Raw genomic sequence first — 17,324 nt, 5'->3', positions numbered from 1 at the left:
TGTGTCCTGTTGCCACTGTTGTGTGAAGTTATTAATATGTGACCTAACAGCATGTTCTGAGTACCACAGGGCACTCCTCATGGCAAGTCCTTTTAAACATCATGAAGGATACAGCTGGGTACCACACAAGCTGCACACTGTAACGCTATGACACGAGGATACATCACGGCTCCATACACCAGGCTACCAGCCCCACAAGACCCTTCCTGCCAAGAGGCTAGGCTTTTTAAGCGTGTATCTTTAGACATTTGTCTCATGAGTCATTATTTCTGTCCCTCTAAATAGAGGGAAAGGAAGGGAAAAAATTTGAAATATCGAAGGCAATTAATCATATAGCATTTCCTCTGCTGAGACCTTTCTTTGTACTTAAAATTTTTTTTTTTTTTATTTAAACTCAACTTAGTTAACATATAGTGTATTATTAGTTTCAGGGGTAGAATTTAGTGATTCATCAGTTGCATATAACACCCAGTGCTCATTACCCCAAGTGCCTTCCTTAATGCCCATTACCCAACTATCCCATCCCACCACCCACCTCCCCTCCAGAAACCCTCTGTTTCCTGTAGTTAAGAGTCTCTTATGGTTTGCTTCCCTCTGTTTTTATTTTATTTTTCCTTCCCTTCCCCTATGTTCATCTGTTTTGTTTCTTAAATTCCACATATGAGTGAAATCATATGGTATTTGTCTTTCTTTGACTGACTTATTTTGCTTAACATAATACCCTCTAGTTCCATCCACATTGTTGTAAATGGCAAGATTTGTTTTTGATGGCTGAGTAATATTCCATTGTATATATACACATCTTTATCCGTTCATCTGTCAATGGACATCTGGGCTCTTTCCATATTGGATATGGATATTGTGGACATTGGGGTGCATGCACCCCTTCAAATCACTATTTTTGAACCTTTTGGATAAATACCCAGTAGTGCAATTACTGGGTCCTAGGGTAGTTCTATTTTTAACTCCATACTGTTTTCCAGAGTGGCTGCACCAGTTTGCATTCCCACCAACACTATAAGAGGGTTCCCCTTTCTCCGCATCCTCACCAACATCTGAGTTGTTAATTTTAGCCATTCTGACAGGTGTGAGGTGGTATCTTATTGTGGTTTTGATTTGTATTTCCCTGATAAGTGATGTTGAGCATTTTTTCATGTGTCTGTTAGCCATTTGTATGTCTTCATTGGAGAAATGTCTGTTCATGTCTTCTGTCCATTGACTGGATTTTTTGTTTTTTGGGTGTTGAGGTTGATAAATTCTTTATAGATTTTGGATACTGGCCCTTTATCTGATATGTCATTTGTGAATATCTTCTCCCATTCCGTAGGTTGACTTTTGTTTTTTTTTGACTGTTTCCTTTGCTGTGTAAAAGCCTTTTATCCTGATGAAGTCCCAATAGTTCATTTTTGCTTTTGTTTCCCTTGCCTTTGGAGATGTGTCTAGCAAGAAGTTGCTGTGGCTGAGGCCAGAGAAGTTGCTGTCTGTGTTTTCCTCTTGGATTCTGATGGATTCCTGTCTCACATTTAGGTATTTCATCCCTTTTGAGTTTATTTTTGTGAATGGTGTAAAAAAGTGGTCCAGTTTCATTCTTCTGAATGTGGCTGTCCAATTTTTCTAACACCATTTGTTGAAGAGACTGTCTTTTTTCCATTGGACATTCTTTCCTGCTTTGTCAAAGATTAGTTGACCATAGAGTTGAGAGTCCATTTCTGGGCTCTCTATTCTGTTCCATTGATCTATGTGTCTGTTTTTATGCCAGTACCATACTGTCTTGATGATGACAGCTTTGTAATACAGCTTGAAGTCCAGAATTGTGATACCTCCAGCTTTGGTTTTCTTTTTCAACATTACCTTGCCTATTCAGGGTCTTTTGTGGTTCCATGCAAATTTTAGGATTGTTTGTTCTAGCTCTCTGAAAAATGCTGATGGTATTTTGATAGAGATTGCATTAAATGTGTATATTCCTTTGCATAGCATGGATATTTTAACAGTACTTGTTCTTCCAACCCATAGGCATGGGGGCATGGAATGTTTTTCCATTTCTTTGTGTCCTCTTCAATTTCTTTCATAAGTGTTCTATAGTTTTCAAAGTACAGATCCTTTACCTCTTTGGTTGGTTTATTCCTAGGAATATATATATATATATAAATTCAGCAAATTTATTTATAAATTTATATATATATATTTATATATATTTATATATATAAAAAATTATATATAATTATATATATATATATATTCCTATGGTTTTTGGTCCAATTGTAAATGGAATTGATTCCTTCATTTCTCTTTCTGATGCTTCATTGTTAATGTATAGAAATGCAACTGATTTCTGTGCATTGATTTTATATCCTAAAACTTTGCTGAATTCTTGTATCAAATCTAGCAAATTTTTGATGGAGTCTCTTGGCTTTTCTACATAGCATATCATCATGTCGTCTGCAAACAGTGAAAGTTTGACTTCTTTTTTTTTTGCCAATTTTATTTCTTTTTGTTGTCTGAATGCTGAGGCTAGGTCTTCCAGTACTATGTTGAATAACAATGGTGAGAATAGACATCCCTGTCTTATTCCTTACTGTAGCAAAAAAAACTCTCAGGTTTTCCCTGTTGAGGATGATATTAGCTGTGTGTCTTTTGTATATGGCTTTTATGATGTTGATACGGCTTTTATGATGTTGAGATATGTTCCCTCTATCCCTACATGGTGGAAGCTTTTTATCAAGAAAGGATGCTGTATTCTGTCAAATGCTTTTTCTCCATCTATTGAGAGGATCATATGGTTGTTGTCCTTTCTTTTATTAATGTGGTATATCACATTGATTGATTTGTGGATGTTGAACCACCCCCACAGCCCAGGAATAAATCCCACTTGGTCCTGGTGAATAATCCTTTTAATGTACTGTTGCATCCTGTCAGCTAGTATCTTGGTGAGAATTTTTGCATCCATGTTCATCAGAAATATTGGTCTGTAATTCTTTTTAATGGGGTCTTTGTGTCTGTCTTGAGGATCAAGGTGATGCTGGCCTCATAGAATGAGTTTGGAAATTTTCCTTCCATTTCTGTTTGGGACATTTTCAGAAGAATGGGTATTAATTCTTCTTTAAATGTTTGGTAGAATTCCCCTGGAAAATCATCCAGCCCTGGACTTTTGTTTGTTGGGAGATTTTTGATTACTGATTCAATTTCTTTGCTGGTTATGGGTCTGTTCAAACTTTCAATTTCTTCTTGTTACAGTCTTGGTAGTTCATATGTTTCTAAGAATTTACCTATTTCGAGATTGCCTAATTTGTTGGCATATAATTTTTCATAATATTCTCTACAATTGTTTGCATTTCTGTGGTGTTTGTTGTGATCTCTCCTCTTTCATTCATGATTTTATTTCTTTGGTCCTTTCTCTTTTCTTTTTGATAAGTCTGGTTAGGGGTCTATAAATCTTATTAATTCTTTCAAAGAACCAGCTCTTAGTTTTGTTGACCTGTTCTACTGCTTGTTGTTTTTTTTTTTTAATTTCTGTATTATTGATTTCTGCTCTAATATTTATTATTTCTCTTCTCCTGTTGGACTTAGGCTTTTTTTGCTGTTCTTTTTCCAGCTCCTTTAGGTGTAAGTTTATATGAGACTTTTCTTGCTTCTTGGGGTAGGCCTGTATTGCAGTATACTTCCCTCTTAAGATTGCCTTTGCTGCGTCCCAAAGGATTTAGACTGTCATGTTCATTTTCATTTGCTTCCATGTATTTTTTTTTAATTCTTCTTTAATTTCCTGGTTTAATGATTCATTCTTTAGTAGGATGTTCTTTAACCTCCATGTATTTGTGATCTTTCCAAATTTTTTTCTTGTGGTGGACTTCAAGTTTCATAGCAGTGTGGTCAGAAAAGATGCATGGTATGAGCTCAATCTTTTTGTACTTCCTGAGGACTGATTTATGACCCAGTATGTGATCTATTCTAGAGAAAGTTCCATGTGCACTTAAAAAGAATGTGTATTCTGCTGTTTTAGGATGAAATGTTCTAAATATGTCTGTTAAGTCCATCTGGTTCAGTGTGTCATTCAAAGCCATTGTATCCTTGTTGATTTTCTGCTTAGATGATCTTTCCATTGCTGTGAGTGGGGTGTTAAAGTCCCCTACTGGGCGCCTGGGTGGCTCAGTTGGTTAAGTGACTGCCTTTAGCTCAGGTCATGATCCCAGAGTCCCGGGATCGAGTCCCACATCGGGCTCCCTGCTTGGCGGGGAGTCTCCTTCTCCCTCTAACCCTACCCCCTCTTGCACTCTCTCTCTCTCTCAAATAAATAAATAAATAAATAATCTTAAAAAAAAATTTAATAAAAAAAAATTGTTAAAGTCCCCTACTATTATTGCATTATTATCATTGAGTTTCCTTATGTTTGTTACTAACTGATGTATATATTTGGGTGCTCCCAAGTTAGGGGCATAAGTATTTACAATTATTAGATCTTCTTGTTGGATAGACCCCTTTATTATGATATAGCACCCTTCTTCATCTCTTATTACAGTCTTTGGTTTAAAATCTAGTTTGTATAGGATGGCTACTCTGGCTTTCTTTTGATGTCCATTAACATGATAGATGGTTTTCCATCTCCTCACTCTCAACTGGAGGTGTCTTTAGGTCTAAACTGAGTCTCTTGTAAGCTGCATACTGATGGGTCTTGTTTTGTTTTATTTTGTTTTTATCCATTCTGATGCTCTATGTTTTTTGATTGTAGCATTTAGTCCATTCACAATCAGAGTAATTATTGATAGATATGAATTTAGTGCCATTTTATTCCCTGTAATGTCATTGTTTGTGGAGAGTTTCCTCTGTTCCTTTCTAATCATTGGTGCTTTTGGTCTTTCTTTCCCACTCAAAGGGTCCCCTTTAATATTTCTTGCAGGGCTGGTTTGATGGTCATGAACTCCTTTCATTTTTGTTTGTCTGGGAAGCTCTTATCTCTCCTTCTATTCTGAATGATAGCCTTGCTGGATAAAGTGTTCTTCTCTGCATCTTTTTCTCATTTAGCATGTTGGATATATCATGCCAGCCCTTTCTGACCTGCCAAGTCTCTGTGGACAGGTCTGCTGCCAGGCTCATGTGTCTACCCTTGTAGGTTAAAGACCTCTTGTCCTGAGCTGCTTTCAGGATTTTGTCTTTATCTTTGAAATTTGCAATCTTCACTATTATAGGTTGAGATTGACCTATTTTTATTGATTTTGAAGGGGGTTCTCTGTGCCTCCTGGACTTGAATGCCTGTTTCCTTCCCCATATTAGAGAAGTTCTCAGCTATAATTTGTTCAAATAAACCTTCTGCCCCTCTTTCCTGCTCCTCATCCTCTGGAACCTCTATTATCTGGGTATAACTTTGCTTTATGGAATCACTGAGTTCCCTTAGTATAACTTCATGATCTAATAGTTTTCTTTCCCTCTTCTTTTCTGTTTCCTTATTTTCCATCATTTTATCTTCTATATCACTGATTTGCTTTTCTGCTTCATTCATCCTCGTTTTTATGGCCTCTACTTGGGGCTGTATCTCAGTAATTTAATTCCCTGGCAGTGAGTACTACCTCCTGTTCTTTCTTTTAGGGTGAATCGCTCCATCTTGTCATTTTGTGCAGAAAAGAAAGTAGAAAGAAGGAGAAAAAAAACAACAATAACAATAACAACAACAGGAAAAAAAAAAAAAAAACTAGATCCCAAAATAAGAAAAACAAATATATGTGTGTGTGTATATGTATATATATAAAAAGATAAAATAAAATGAAAGGAAACAAAAAATAAAAAAATATATAATTATATATAAAAATAAATACTAAGAATAAAAAAATTGAAAAAATAAGAAAATAACAAAAAATAATGCTAAAATACTAAAGAATAAAAATACAAAGAATCGTATATACTGTTTTCCCCAAGAGCTGAAGCTTTGCAGCCCTCTATGATCAGTAAACTTGGTGTGAGCGAGTTGTTTGTAGTGGTCGTCTAGGGGAGGGGCCTGTTGTGATGATTCTCAGGTGGACTTGCCCTAGTGCAAATGTGCTTCCTGTGCAGAGGCAGGGCTCTGTGTAAGTGGCTCCAGACTCCACTAGGTGGCACTGTTTTGCTCCCTGAAGGCTCTCAGCATTGATGGGCTGGATGAATATGGCTGTGCCCCCTCTCTAGCCCCAGAGCTGAGAATTCACACCCCCTTACTCTTCAGTGAGCCCTCACAGAAAAAGCAATCAATCTCTCTTGTCTACCAGTTTCTGCCAGAACTCTGTGTTCACCCAGCCTGTGACCAAGTATTTTTATCTCAGTGTTTTATCTCAGATTCAAAACTCCAAATTTTACAGACTCCTGCAGTGTGGACCCATGCTGTTCTTCCCGGGGGTGGGTGGAGGGTCTTGCCTTTTGCTGGACCCCTCCCAGGAAAGCAGTCAACCATGCAGAGGTTTGCAGTTCATGGCAAAAGAGAGCACAAAGTTGGCACCTAGAATCCCTGTTCTCAGCCAGCTTCCCCACTCCTATGCCTGGGAACTCTGTTGTACTCAGGTATGGCCCGTTCTTCTTGTGACCCCGGGATCCTGAGACCATGCTGTCACACCTGGAATTCTGCCCTGCTTCACCACCTCAACACCTTTAAGCCAGGCACATTCCTCTCCCCTACACTGTACCAGACTTCTAAAAGTTCTGATTTTGCACTCTGCTGCTTACAATACCTTGCAATAACTCCCTCTCTGTAGCCATATCCTCAGCAATATCACACCAGATTCAAGTCTCCCCACCTCCTATCTTCCAAACAGTGGTCGCTTTTCTACTTCTAGACTTGCAGCATTTGTTTTCTCAGATCTCTGGTTTCTTAGGTGTTCAGAATGATTTGATATCTAGTTGTATTCCAGGGATGAGACAAACTTAGAGTTCCCCTACTCTTTCACCATCTTAACTCCTCCACCCTCTCTTTGCACATTGCCAACAGCTGTGAGTCAATTGCTCTGCTCAGCCTTGGGATGTGAAGTGAGCAGCATGTGCTCCCTGCTTAGGGGTCTTGTGGCTGCTTGTCTCCAAGAAAAGCAAGGTACAGAGGGTGGAGGATCTCAGGAGAAGCAGTTCCTGAGCACAGCACACCAGGAAGAATGGTTAGCTATCCAGTGTGTGGGGGTCACTGAACAAGACAGAAGATGTACCTCATCTGGTTAGAAAGGGAAGGCAGGGCTCACTGTCTACAAAGCCAGAGACAGGGTAGACTTTGAGGCCATTGAACTCAGCAACTCAGACCTGGGGCTTTACCCCCTTCTCCCTCAGCTCTCTGGGGTCAGTTTTGTCCTAAGGCTGGCTTTGTTCTTGGTGATACATGGCTAGAGCCAGGTCCCACAGTCCAGAGGAGAGGGCTTTCCTCTCCACCCAGAAGCAGAGTTCTGGGTTCCTTCACCTCAAGCAGCACAGGTTGCAATTGCTGGCAAATTGAGGGGAATGTCCTGACTGGAGCTTCTGGTTAGAACTGGAAGAGGGGTCAGCTTCCCTCCAAGTACCTGAGTTATATGAGTGGACTCTCAGGAATATCTGGGTCCTGTTAGAGTAGGGAGAAAGGAGGAGGAGTGTAAGGGACTTCAGCAGCCAGCAGTGACCAGAACTGGAGGTGATGCTGTCCCAACTCTCTCCCTGCATGCCATCTCTTCTTGGAGCAACACGTACAAAAAGAACTTACTTGGGAAGATACACAACACTACTTTCCTGAGTTAATGTAATGCTTGTTAGCACAAAATACAAGAAAAACTATATGCATATTTCCCTGGGTATCAGAGTTCAGCATGCTCCAGCTTCCAGATATTCTTGCATTCACAATTGACCTTCTTTCCCAAAGACTACTCTCCTTCTTAGATATGTCCTCTTGGAAAATGGTATGACCCAGGAAGTGGCTTTAGCAATATCCATACCAAAGCCATTTCAGAGAAATAAACATCATAAAGGACATTGTCAACTACTCTATAGGATGACAAATATTCATAGAAGCCTACAATACTAATCAATCACAAGCAAGGGAGTGTGATCTCAAAAATGAACATGGTACAGAGATGAACTTGATGATTATCTCAGAAAAGCACTGGGTAGGATTTGAGTTAAGATGGCAGGGCAATAGGGGGACCCTTTGCTTGCCTTGTCCCTCAAACACAGCTACATAGATATCAAATCATTCAGAACACCCAAAAAATCAATCTGAAGGCTGGGAGAACAAACTGCAGAATGAGAGGGAGAAAAGAGGCCACATAGTGGAAACTAAGAGGTGCAGGGATATGATTCAGGGGAGAAGAGAATCTCAGGCGCTACAGAGGGGAGGGAGCCTTGATATCAGAGACAGGAGGGAGACAGAGAGAGAAAGAGAGAAAGTGTGCAGGGGATTACATAAGAAAAGCACATCCTCAAAATCATTGGGAAAACTACAGCAACTGATAATCGTAAGTTTTTACAAGCAGTGGAGCTCAAAGTCTGAAGATATAGAAGTTTGCGCCATCACCAGTAAAGCCTGATGGGCAAAGTGGTGCTTCTGTTGGGAAGGGGGACAGAGGCCTGGGAACAGAGAGCATGGTCTGAGGATCCCCAGGGTTGCAATGGGAGAGACAGTCCCCCTTCTTGGAGTGCATTTGGGGGAAGGTGGCACTGCCTCTCAGGGGACAAAAGAACTGGAAGTTGCCAATGTGCAGCCCCATTCATTAGCATAGGAAGAGAGACACCTGCCGAGGGCAGCAAACCTTGGTGCTAGCTTTTGCTGTGCTTCAACATGAACTCCAAGCCCCTGCACAATGTGCAACTGCTTTTCTGGGACAAACTGACACCAGTGACATCATGGTGATACCCTCCCCCAGAGGATCAGCGCAGGTCCACACTACACTGTTTACCTAAAATTTGGAGTTTTTGAAACCCAGCTGCATGCCTGAGGTAAAATAGAGGAACACTGAACTGCTGGGTGGGCAAACAGCTTGGACACAGGCAGGGTGGAGGCAGAGATCTGAAAGAAACCTGGGACATGATACGGGACTATTTTCTCTTCTGTGAGGGTTTTCTAAACAGTGGTAAGCACAAACTCCCTGCTCTGGGGACAAGAGAGTGGGGTGAGGCCATTTTCCCTTGCCAATCAGCACTGACCGACTTCAGTGAACAACACAGTACCCCTAGTGGAGGTTGGAGCCACTTAACCAAGCCCTGACCCCCTGCACACAGATGCATCTTTACTAGAGCAAATCTGCTTGAGAACCAGTACAGCAGGCCCCTCCTCCAAAAGACCAACACAAGCCCCTCACGTGCACCAACTCTACTTGATCATAGAGCGCTGCAAAACTTCAGTTCCAGTGGAAATAGGTTCAGGCTTATTTTAAAAAGCAAACCAAAGCATACCTAGTTAAAACACCATACACTGGACAAGGGCCAAATACTCCCCACAGCAGGCAAGGAGAAACTGCAGAGGACTGACCTGAGGGAAAGAGCAGCCAAAACACAATAGCAGAGTGCACACTCTGAAACATTTCCTGAAGCACCAGGCACTGATCACTATAGGTTCTCTTCTTAATATAGCCATTACTCTCAGAAGCAGGAAATATAACAGGCTTTCCTAACACACACAAAACAGTGACCTAGACAAATTGCCAAGACAGAGGAATTCACCCCAAAAGAAAGAACAAGAAGAGGTCATGGCCAGGGATCTAATCAAAACAGATATAGGTAATATGCCTGAACTAGAATTTAAAACAACAATCATAAGAATACTAGCTGGGCTTGAGAAAAGCATAGAAGACACTAGCAAATCCCTACTGCTGAGATAAAGGAACTAAAAACTAGTCAAGCCAAAATAAAAAATGCTATAACTGAGATACAAAACCAACTGCAGGTAATGACCACAAGGATGGAAGGATCAGAGGAATGAATGTGATATAGAAGATAAAATTATGGAAAATAGTGAATCCAAAAAGAAGAGGGAAAGAAGAGTATTGGATTACAAATATAGACTTAGGGAACTCAGCAACTCCATAAAGAGTAGTAACATTCATATCATAGAAGTCCCAGAAAAAGAACACAGTGAAAAGGGGGCAGAAGGTTATTTGAGCAAATTATAGCTGAAAACTTCCCTAATCTGGGGAATGAAACAGACATCCAAATCCAGCAAGCAAGATAACTCCCTTCAAAACAAACAAAAGCTGGCCAAAAATACATATTGTAGTAATATTTGCAAAATATAGAGATAGGGAAAGAATCTTGAAAGCAGCAAGGGAAAAGAAATCCCTAACCTACAAGGGAAGAAAAAGGAGGTTTGCAGCAGATCTCTCCACAGAAACTTGGCAGGCCAGAAGCCAGTGGCAAGATACATTCAGTGTGCTGAATGGGAAAAATATGCAGCCAAGAATACTTTATCCAGCAAGGTTATCATTCAGAACAGAAGGAGAGAAAAGAGCTTCCCAGACAAACAAAAATGAAAGGAGTTCATGACCATCAAACCAACCCTGCAAGAAATATTAAAGAGGACCCTTTGAGTGGGAAAAAAAAAAAAAGACCAAAAGCACCAATGATTAGAAAGGAACAGAGGAAACTCTCCACAAACAGTGACATTACAGGGAATAAAATGGCACTAAATTCATATCTATCAATAATTACTCTGAATGTGAATGGACTAAATGCTACAATCAAAAAACACAGAGCATCAGAATGGATAAAACAACAAGACCCATCAGTATGCTGCTTACAAGAGACTCAGTTTAGACCTAAAGACACCTCCAGTTGAGAATGAGGGGATGGAAAACTATCTATCATATTAATGGACATCAAAAGAAAGCCAGAGTAGCCATCCTTATACAGACAAACTAGATTTTAAACCAAAGACTGTAATAAGAGATGAAGAAGGGTGCTATATCATAATAAAGGGGTCTATCCAACAAGAAGATCTAACAATCGTAAATATTTATGCCCCTAACTTGGGAGCATCCAAATATATACATCAGTTAATAACAAACATAAAGAAACTCATTGACAATAATGCAATAATAATAAAGGACTTTAACACCCCACTCACAGCAATGGAAAGATCATCTAAGCAGAAAATCAACAAGGATACAATGGCTTTGAATGACACACTGAACCAGATGGACTTAACAGATATATTTAGAACATTTCTTCCTAAAGCAGCAGAATACACATTCTTTTCAAGTGCACATGGAACATTCTCCAGAATAGATCATATACTGGGTCACAAATCAGTCCTCAGGAAGTACAAAAAGATTGAGCTCATACCATACATCTTTTCTGACCACACTGCTATGAAACTTGAAGTCCACCACAAGAAAAATTTGGAAAGATCACAAACACATGGAGGTTAAAGAACATCCTACTAAAGAATGAATGGTTAAACCAGGAAATTAGGGGTACCTGGGTGGCTCAGTCAGTTAAGCATCTGCCTTCGGTTCAGGTCATGATGCCAGGGTTCTGAGATCAAGCTCCACCTTGGGATCCCTGCTCAGTGGGGAGTCTGCTTCTCCCTCTCCCTCTGCCCCTCCTTCTGCTCGTGCTCTCTTTCTTTCACTCATTCTTGCAAATAAATAAATAAAATATTAAAAATAATAAACCAGGAAATTAAAAAAGAATGAAAAAAATACAGGAAGAAAATGAAAATGATAACATGACAGTCTAAAACCTTTGGGATGCAGCAAAGGCAGTCGTAAGAGGGAAGTGTATAGCAATACAAGCCTTTCTCAAAAAACAAGGAAGGTCTCAAATACACAACCTAAACTTACACCTAAAGGAGCTAGAAAAGGAAAGCAAATAAAGCATAAAGCCAGCAGAACCTGGGAAATAATAATGATTAGAGCAGAAGTCAATGATATAGAAACAAACAAACAAAACCAATAGAACAGATCAACAAAAGTAGGAGCTGGTTCTTTGAAGGAATTAGCAAAATTGATAAATCACTTATGAAAAAGAAAAGAGAAAGGACCCAAATAAATAAAATCATGAATGAAATAGGAGAGATCACAACAAACCCACAGAAATACAATTGTAAGAAAATATTATGAAAAATTATATGCCAACAAATTAGACAATCTGAAAGAAATGGACGAATTCCTAGAAACATATAAACTACCAAAACTGTAACAGGAAGAAATTGAAAATTTGAACAGCCCCATAACCAGCAAAGAAATTGAATCAGTAACCAAAAATCTCCCAACAAACGAAAGTCCAGGGCCAGATGACTTCCTAGGGGAATTCTACCAAATATTTAAAGAAGAGTAAATACCTCTTCTTTTAAAACTATTCCCAAAAACTGGAAATGGAAGGAAAACTTCCCAAGTCATTCTGTGAGGCCGCCATCACCTTGATTCCAAAACCAGATAAAGACCCCACTAAAAAGGAGAATTACAGCCAATATCCCTGATGAACATGGATGCAAAAATTCTCACCAAAATACTAGCTGATAGGATGCAACAGTATATTAAAAGAATGATTCACCATGGTCAAGTGGGATTTATTTCTGGGCTGTCGGTGTGCTTCAATGTTTGCAAATCCATTGATGTGATACATCACATCCTTCTGCCCCTTAATTAATAAAAGAAAGGACAAGAACCATTTGATCCTCTCAATAGTTGCAGAAAAACCATTTGACAAATACAGTATCCTTTCTTGATAAAAACCCTCAGGAAAGTAGGGATAGAAGGAGCATGCCTCAATATCATAAAGGCCAAATACCAAACACACACAGCTAATATCATCCTCAATGAGGAAAAACTGAGAGTTTTTCTCTATAGTTAGGAACAAGACAGGGATGTCCACTCTCAACTTGTTATTCAACATAGTACTGGAAGACCTAGCCTCAGCAATCAGAAAAAAAAGAAATAAAAAAACATCCAAATTGGCAAGAAAGAAGTCAAACTTTCATTATTTGCAGATGACATGATACTCTATGTAGAAAACCCAAAAGACTCCATCAAAAAATTGCTAGAACTAAACCATGAATTCAGCAAAGTCGCAAGATATAAAGTCAATGTACAGAAATCTGTGGCATTTCTATACACCAATAATAAAGCAGCAGAAAAAGAAATCAAGGAATTGATCCCATTTGCAACTGCACCAAAAATCATAAGCTACCTAGGAATAAACCTAATCAAAGAGGTAAAGGATCTGTACTCTGAAAACTATAGAATACTTATGAAAGAAATTGAGGAAGACACATAGAAATGGAAAAAACATTCCATGCTGATGGATTGGAAGAACAAATATTGTTAAAATGTCTATGCTACCTGAAGCAATCTACACATTCAACGCAATCCCTATCAAAATACCACCAGCAAGCCCAACATGGCGATGCACAACAAGGCGGCACCTCCGCAGATCCCAGACACCCCGCAGGAGCTGGCAGAGCTCCTGAAGTGGAAGCAGGAGCTGGCGGAAACACTGGCAAACTTGGAGAGACAGATCTATGCTTTTGAAGGAAGCTACCCGGAAGACACTCAGATGTATGTCAATATTATTCGTGGCTGGGATCGGTATCTGACCAACCAGAAAAACTCCAATAGCAAAAACGATCAAAGGAACCGGAAGTATAAGGAAGCTGAGCGGCTCTTCAGTAAATCCTCAGTTACTTCAGCAGCTGCAGTAAGTGCATTGGCAGGAGTTCAGGATCAGCTCATTGAAAAGAGGGAGCCAGGAAGTGGGATGGAAAGTGATACTTCTCCAGACTTCCACAATCAGGAGAATGAGCCCAGCCAGGAGGACCCTAAGGACCTGGATGGATCTGTGCAGGAAGTGAAGCCTCAGAAGGCTGCTTCTTCTACTTCCTTAGGGGGTCATCATGGCAGCCGTAAAAAACGAAAGAATAAAAACCAACACAGGATTGATCTGAAGTTAAACAAAAAACCACGAGCTGACTATTAGAAGACTCATTAGTGCAGAATCTTCCAGGCTGTAGAGCCCTGCTTCTCTCCTCCAACCTCACAAAGATACATATCCCTCACCTGAGTGTGCAGCCATCCACCTCTGCTTTCCCAGACCCAGTGCTTGTGACTCTGAATAGTTTGTTCTGAAACGTGGTGACAAGCCATTTCTGTAAGACCACATTGGATCATTTACTGTGTGTCATTTTTAGTAACAGAACTGCAAGAAGACCAAGACATGGTTATAATTCCAGCAAGTTGTTAACTGTGCATTTCTCCCTTCTTGAAATGAACGTGTCCCCCCAAACTGGCTTGCACCAGCTTCATCTGTGATACCCATTGAGAAATGTTCTCTGGTTTTGTTTTATGCTGAAGTTAGAACATAGGTCACGTTTCAGAGGGAGGCTGTAAATATTGGGCATTTTCTTATTTTGTTTGTGTTTTATTATTTTTCTATTGTTTTTACCATCTTCTTTTCTTTGGGGACTTTTTGTAATGCCATTGTACAGCTCATACCTTCCTGCCGACATATCTGATCATCTGCTTCATGCAGTTGCCAGTATTCTTCACTGAAAATAATCTGGTTTACCATAAAGAAAATGGGGAACTTGGCTCTGTGTTTTTGCAGGGGGAAGGTAAAGAGGGTTTACTTAATAATTAGCTATCTTAAATCTTTCTGCATTGGAGGCAGTTTCATGTTCAAGGAACAGGAAAAGCTGAAAAACCTAAGTTTAAATCAATCCTTTTAAAATAGATATTTTTATTCTCTTATATAAATAAAATTTCGCAGGTGTTGACTTCTCATGCTTTACTTTTAAACCTGAAAAAAAAAAAAAAAAAAAACCACCAGCATTTTTCATAAAGCTAGAACAAACACTCCTAAAATTTGTATGGAACCACAAAAGACCCCCGAATAGCCAAAGCAATCTGGAAAAAGAAAAGGAAAGCTGGAGACATCAAAATTCTGGACTTCAAGCTCTATTACAAAGCTATAGTCATCAAGACAGTATGGTACTGGCACAAAAACAGACAGATCAGTACAACAGAATAGAAAACTCAGAAATGGCCCCACAACTCTATGATCAACTAATCTTTGACAAAGCAGGAAAGAATAGCTAATGGAAAAAAGACAGTCTCTTCAACAAATAGTGCTGGGAAAACTGGACAGCCACATGCAGAAGAATGAAACTGGACCACTTTTTTACACCATACACAAAGATAAACTCAAAATGGATAAAAGACATAAATTTTTTTAAGATTTTATTTATTTGAGAGAGAGTGAGCAAGAGAGAGCCCAAGCCAGGGGGAGACGCAGAGGGAGAAGCAGACCTCCCACTGAGCAGGGAGCCCAAGGCAGGGCTCGATCCCAGGACCCTGGGATCATGACCTGAGCCAAAGGCAGATGATTGAGCCACCCAGGTATCCCAAAAGACCTACATTTGAGACAGGAAACCATCAAAATCCTAGAGGAGAACACAGACAGCAACCTCTTTGACCTCAGGCATAGCAACATCTTACTAGACATATTTCTGGAGGTAAGGGAATCAAAAGCAAAAATGAACTATTAGGATTTCATCAATATAAAAAGTTTCTGCACAGTGAAGAAAACAATCAACAAAACCAAAAGTCAACCTACACAATGGGAGAAGATATTTGCAAATGACATATCTGATAAAGGGTTAGTATCCAAAATCTATAAAGAACTTATCAAACTCAACACCTAAAATATAAATAATCTAGTTAAGGAATGGGCAGAACAAACATTTTTCCAAAGAAAATATCCAGATGGCTAACATATACATGAAAAGATGCTCAACATCATTCATCATCAGGGAAATACAAATCAAAACAATGAGATACCACCTCACATCAGTCAGAATGGCTAAAATCAACAACACAGGAAACAACAGATGCTGGTGACAATGCAGAGAAAGGGGAACCCTCTTGCACTATTGGTGGGAATGCAAACTGGTGCGGCCACTCTGGAGAACAGTATAGAGGTTCCTCAAAAAGTTAAAAATAGAACTACCCTAGGACGCAGCAATTGCATTAGTAGGTATTTACCCAAAGGATAAAACAGTACTAATTTGAAGGGGCATATGCACCCTGATGTTTACAGCAGCATTATCAACAATAGCCATATTATGGAAAGAGTCCAAATGTCCATTGACTGATGAATGGACAAATAAGATGTGGTATATATATTCTACATGGAATCTACACAATGGAATATTTCAGCCATCAAAAAGAATGAAATCTTGCAATTTGCAATGATGTGGATGGAACTAGAGTATATTATGCTAAGTGAAATGAATCAGTCCAAGATAGACAAATACCGTATAATTTCACTCATATTGGAATTTAAGAAACAAAACAGTTGAACATGGGAAAGGGAAAAAAAAAGAGAGCGAAACAAACCATAAGAAACTCTAAGCTAGAGAGTACAAACTGAGGATTGCTGGAGGGGAGGTGAGCAGGGGGGTGGGCTAAATGCATCATGGGTATTAAGGAGGGCACTTGTTGTGTTGATCACTGGGTGTTATACGTAAGTGATGAATCACTAAATTCTACTCCTGAAACGAGTATTACACGGTAAGTAGAATTTAAATAATAACTTGAAAAAAAAAAACTACTGGGTAATATATATTACCCAATCCTAATCACAAATGTAAAATAAGAAAGCTGGGTTTCTAAGGCTACCTCTGCTCCTAGTGACAAAATGGCAGGACTAATTATTTGACTTTATACAGAATGCCTATTTCAAACCCCTAATCAGTTTTATGTTTTTGGAGCCTAGATCTTGTGTGTCCTCTTCACCTTGTATCCCCAGCACTAGCACAGAACCTAGCTCTTAGAATGTGTTCAGTATATGTTTGATGGATCCAAGAACAAATGTTAATAGTGAAACACTAAAGATATTCTTGTTAAAATCAGAGATAAAGAAAGTTGCTTGTTATAACCCATTATTATTTAATATTTTCTGGAATTTCTGGTTAATGCAATAAGATGAGAATTTTAGAAAAGAATCAATATCGGAATTTGAAACCAAATTATCATTATTTACAAATGCTGTGTTTATATGCTTAAAAAATCCAAATGAATTAATTAAAAGGCTCTCAGAGCTAAGAGGAAACAATAAGTTGACTATGAGGAAAACAAATTGTAGCTTTCCTAAAAGCATAATGGCAGAAGGAAAAAAATCTAATCACCAATACAACAACACTAACAAAAATTCAAATGCCAAAGAATAATCTCTGTAAATATAAAGACAATTTACCAGAGTTTAGGAAGACATTAACCAAAGTCTTCACTACGAAGACCTGCCTCATTTCTAGCTTAGAAAACTAAGTATTGAGGGGAGGGGGGAAAGATGGTGGAGGAGTAGGGGACCCTATTTCAACTGGTCCCCGGAATTGAGCTGGATATCTACCAGACCACTCTGAGCACCCA

The 17,324-nt window shown here is 39.2% G+C and overlaps 1 protein-coding gene across 1 annotated transcript; it reads left to right on the top strand.

The window, feature by feature from the left end:
- The first annotated feature begins 13,284 nt into the window (after nt 1–13,284).
- On the top strand, nt 13,285–14,692 carry LOC123862282 (chromatin modification-related protein MEAF6-like). Its single transcript, XM_045901863.2, has one exon. It carries the CDS (start codon nt 13,300–13,302, stop codon nt 13,873–13,875), a length of 576 nt encoding a protein of 191 aa, XP_045757819.1. The 5' UTR covers nt 13,285–13,299; the 3' UTR covers nt 13,876–14,692.
- The last annotated feature ends 2,632 nt before the right edge of the window (nt 14,693–17,324 follow it).

The sequence above is a fragment of the Mirounga angustirostris genome, unplaced genomic scaffold (assembly GCF_029215605.1).
Source record: "Mirounga angustirostris isolate CCGP_5_RB_7025 unplaced genomic scaffold, mMirAng1.0.hap1 SCAF_9, whole genome shotgun sequence".
In the NCBI taxonomy this organism is placed as follows: Eukaryota; Metazoa; Chordata; class Mammalia; order Carnivora; family Phocidae; genus Mirounga; species Mirounga angustirostris.
Note: the sequence above shows the minus strand (reverse complement) of the source record. Positions and strands in the feature narration are given on the sequence as shown.